General features: G+C 37.7%; 1 protein-coding gene across 1 annotated transcript in view; it reads left to right on the top strand.

The window, feature by feature from the left end:
• PPEF1 (protein phosphatase with EF-hand domain 1) overlaps positions 1-4,978 on the top strand; it is a 34,933-nt gene that overhangs the window by 15,207 nt on the left and 14,748 nt on the right. Inside the window, exons 5-6 of the mRNA XM_057386797.1 lie at positions 1,411-1,525; positions 3,416-3,462. Of these exons, the coding sequence (XP_057242780.1) occupies positions 1,411-1,525; positions 3,416-3,462 (162 nt within the window). The remainder of the gene's footprint in view (positions 1-1,410; positions 1,526-3,415; positions 3,463-4,978) is intronic.

Below are 4,978 nucleotides of genomic sequence, written 5' to 3'. Positions count from 1 at the left end.
GCAATGGCAACCCTTAAGAAACAGAGACCAGTGAAATGCAATGGCAACCCTTAGCAGCTGCAGGGCAAGGTTCTCAGTGAGAGTCCAGGGCTGGGAAAGAAGTCCAAACCTAAAATAAAATCTAATGATCATCTTTTTCTGGGTTAAAAGTGCTCTCTGTTTGGTCTTTTGTCCCACACCTGATTCTTTTAGAGGAATTGAGGTGTAAGGACCTCGTTCCAGTGTGCAAGACTCCACCATCATAGTGGAGTGACTATAAAACATTGCTAATGCAGCAGAACAGAGTGATAGCACAAATCTCTGGAGCTCAGGCTGCAGCTTTTAAGGCACTCAGGAGGCTGCTCCTCATTCCCTATAATCCTGAGCAAGTCTTTTGCTGCCCATGAGATGAGGATGGAGCAGGGAGGCATTACATGGCACAGCATTGTTTGAACTTGTGATTATTTCTGCTTAACAATATGCTGTATTTAAGGGATAAGCGTCTATCTTGCTTTTAAATTAACTAAATAAGAATATTTTTTCCAGTAATTTTCTGTCAAGGCTGATTGTCAAAGTACTAAATATAAAGCACATGATAAATGAGCCAAGCCAGACTTCACCACACTGTGCACTCTCCCTTCTCTTACTATGGCTGGCATTTTAGTAAGGAAATGATCATATGAAACTGGCCTTTTTGTTTGCTTAAAAATATGAATCTTGAAAAGTCACTCTGTAGCTCATCTATCTCCTCTACCAAAATTCCTCAAATCTCTGTTGGAATTAAAAGCTTTAAAAATTACTGACTGACAAAATTTTTATAAAAGCATYAGGAGAGAAAACCAGAAGCTTCAAAGTTGAATTGTTATAACCTTTTTACCATGAGCAGGAAGATAACCTTTACAAAGGGCAGCCCTTGCTCGAGTTTTCCTGTCATTGTTTTTGTAATTTGCTGAAATATAATTTATGGCCATTGGGATTTTTTTTTTGTTGGGTTGTGTTTTGGAGATTGTGGTATTTTTTTTTTGTTTTGTATTGGTTGGTTTGGTTGGTTTTTTTTACTCACAGCTAGCATAATATCCTTCCCCTCACACCCCAGTCCCCCAGTTATTTTGAACATATGCTCTTAAGCAATGATTCTGAGTCCTCTGTGTCTTATCCTTTCTGTAAATGGGAAGAGTAGAAACAGTCCAGTATAAATGAARTATTTTATAAATAAAAKTTCAGTAAGGASTCYRTYCCCATTCACTGGGAAGCAAATGCARAGCTAAGAGCACTCCTAATCCCCAGCCCTGGGCCATACAGCCYGTGCTCACCTCTGCACTATAGCTAACCTTGGCAATAATGTCTGAYATTAATAAACAGACAGACCTATTGCTGATTAGAATAAATATAAATCTTCCTTTTCTACCTGCTTTTTTCTTTTTCTCCCAGCTGCTTCATGCCCGCTATGTACTTCAGCTGCTCAGTGAAACCAGGAGGGTTCTTAAGGAGATGCCAAATATCACCCATCTCTCAACTTCCTACTCCAAGGAGATAACTGTCTGTGGTAAGCTTCCAGAGGAGAGAACTGCTTTGGGCTATGGGCTGATATTTTAATTGGCTTGAGAATGATACCGACATTTCCAAATGTTGCCATTACAAGAAAGTTCTCATTGCCTTTTTAAAAATTATTTATTTATATTTTCCCCCRCAAATGCATACATTGGGGGGGAAAAAAAAGGTCCTGAGTCATAATAAGTATATTTTAAGAAAGTCCCTCACCTCCTCTTTCCTTTACTTGTTTAACATTTCTGAATGAGTCAGTAGCATTAATTCAGCTAACACTGCAGTGTAGATTAAATACTCCTGAATTTCCACCAAGTATTCTGTCACTGGCTGCAAGTCTCACTTCYTTCTCCTCTCACTGAGAAAAAGACCTAACTCAGTAATGATTTTAATGRTTTTAGTAATAATTTACTTGGAAATTATTTTAATGAGGGCTTAATACAGGTGGCAAAAAAGACCTTTCATTGACAGCATGACTATGTAGAATAAATTGAAATGGTAATAACCCCTCATTTCTAAGGAGACCCAAGAGGATTGATAAGTTTTTATACAACTAACAAATTAGTCTCACAGAATGATGTGATGCATCACACAGTAAAGAACTGAGAGCTCCTTGCCCATCTATTTTGTTACACTTTTTAAATTATGGATAATGGGATGCAGTATCCTGACTTGACACAGAATGCAGAGCAATAATGGTGAGCTAACTCTTGACATCTGTCAGTGTGTGCAATAGTAACACAGGGGAGTAGGATAAGGGAAGTACTGTGAGACATGCAAAACAAACAATGTTAAATGTGCTTATGGGTCTACTTTGATTTCCAGGAAGGAGTTTGTTTAAATGAGGTTTTGTATAAACAATAATCTGTTAACCAAACCAACAGGACCCCTCTGCAAACCAAGGAAACCCAGATTCATGCTTGTTCACAACACAACATGTTCTTGTTAAGCAAACATTCCTCTTCATGTTTGTATTCCATTTATACTGTGTAAGCAGCATCTAAAGGGATCCCTCTCCTGTACTGAAACCAGAAGCTTTTGTAGCCAGAAAGAGCTTCTGCTCTGGATATGGATATATCCATAGAGCTTATGATGGATAAGCTGGATAGCTTAAGATGGATAACCCATTTCTAAGCATAATTGGGCCAAAAAGTTGATTTCCTTAAAATAAGATATCCATCTCTCCATTTTCTTACCATTTCAAATTAATAATGCAGATCAAATCTATGCCTGAAATGTTTACATCCAAATAGGTGATTAATGTCTATCATAGTTTGAAAGATCCCTTAGAATGGGTTCRGCAGGCACATAATAAATCAAAAGTTGCACAGAAAACAGGTACACAGGGTAAAAATGTCATTTCTCTTTTCCTAATCATTGGTGGTAAAAGCATAAYACCACAAGAGAGGTTTTGGAGCTGTTGTGCAGCTTTGTGGTGTGAGTCACAGATGTGAGGATTGGCTCTGCCAGTGAAATGCAGTCAGATGCWCAGGGGATCTGTGCTGCAGCAATCCTTTGTATTGGGGTGAAATCCCCCTGCCTGTTCCAAACAAACTCTCAAAAAGGGCCCCAATCTGTCATTTCTGTGCCCTCAGCATGGAGGCACACAGGCTGGACACTTCCCATCACATCCTGCTGCTGGGATCAAAACCTGTCCCTGAAATACATTCACTTGTGCAGAGTAAAGAGGGCTAATTGGTAAATTTAAACCTGTTAAGCATGTAGAAATCGATTATATTTCAAAATGTGTTTTAGTGACATTTTCTGGGTTCATATACATATGGAAAACATAGAGGGAGACTTACTAGGTCTAACTAATTCCAGTTTTATAATTCCAGTTTCTTCTTTCTCTGTGAGAAAATTTTTTAAAAAAAGTTTTTGTTTCCTGTAGGAGATTTGCATGGAAACCTAGATGATCTTTTGCTGATATTCTATAAGGTAAGYAGRTACTCTGCMATGCAGCATTTTCACTTTATTACTYGTTATTAATAACATATATTTATGTGTGACAGATTTATCACCATTACAATTGTTCATGGGGTGTGCATACACCTTACACACAAATCCTGCAACGATTTGGTGCCAAAATCCTGCCACTGATTTAAATTCCCTATTGACTAAAGTCTGGTAAAATTAGGAACTAACTTTATTCCTGATGTAGCACTACACCATGGATAATTTTGACTCTCARTAAAAAATGCAGAAGCTTTCATTTAGACCTCCCCCGATATCTGCAGGTTTTTTTTCATTTGGTTTTGGGTGTTTTTTGGGTTTTTTTTTAATATTTTGGGTGGGTTTTTTGGGTGTTTTTTGTGGTGTTTTTTTTTGTTTGTTGGTTTGGTTTTTGTGATTTGCTTTTTTGGGGGTTTTGGATGGGGAGGAGGTGTTTAAACAGGAAACAAAAAAGAGTGATGTTTGAAAGCATTTTAAGCCTTGGAAGCAATCACATGTTCTTTACAAAATAGAAGTACTTTARACACCCTTTACATATCCTTTCTATCATGCTAAAAAAAGCAGAGCTCTGTGTAAAACAAATTAAGCTCCAGGCTATCTTTTCCCCAACTATATGTWTAAGTGAAGATGCAGGAAATGTTGTGTTTTTAGTGTCACATTTCTCTTCAGCATGAATCACCACCTTGGATTTAGCAGGTACTCTSTTTGATTTGAGCTTTCAGGGGGAGAGAAAAGGTTTGTGTAGATTCTTACACATTGTTCTCCACTAAAGGGAGACTGAATGAGCTAAACCAGGTGTGTGAATGATGGGATTCTTCCCCTGCTTTATTGCACTTCATCCAACACTTGTTGGATGTAAATGTGGTTGTTTTGCCCAAGTGCATTTCTGAAGTCTGTTGAAGTCTGATTAAAGTATAATCAGACCTTTTTATAGAGTTCTGCTTTTCTTACTAATCAACCATGTTTAGCTGGTCCTTGGCTTGCAGGCTTTTAGTTGTTTAGCTCTCTTTTTTAGTTTTTTAGCTCTGTATATACCTATTGGTTTCATACACAAAACCTGGAATGGGAACTAGAACTATTTTGAAGATAAATGCTAAGATGTAATTATATTTACAATGGCAATCAGCCTGCATTTTACTCTTTTGAGTGAACAGGTGCTGATTCTTTTTYCCCCTCTCTAATGGATGTTATAAAGAGAAAAAAAAAAGGCAACTCTAATCCTGACTTCAGTAAATTCAGTGCCAAAACTCCCATTGACTTCAGGGACTGGGGATAACACCCAGTTGTTCTCTGCAAAACTTCCAACAAACTGAATAAAATGGGCACATATTTTGTCATTTCAAAGCAGTTGAGGATATAGAGAGCATATGATAGAGCTGATCAGTTATTTAGAAGCAAATTAAATGGCACTGTTTTCTGTCTCCTCTGAGCAGTTTATTCAGATGATCAGCAAACCCAGACAACTTCTGGGACACATTATTTTCTCCTTCCCAAACTCTGT

The sequence above is a fragment of the Malurus melanocephalus genome, unplaced genomic scaffold, assembly GCF_030028575.1.
Source record: "Malurus melanocephalus ecotype Western Australia unplaced genomic scaffold, MMel_1.1 scaffold_1060, whole genome shotgun sequence".
Classification (NCBI taxonomy): Eukaryota; Metazoa; Chordata; class Aves; order Passeriformes; family Maluridae; genus Malurus; species Malurus melanocephalus.
This window is presented reverse-complemented; position numbering and strand designations above follow the sequence as displayed.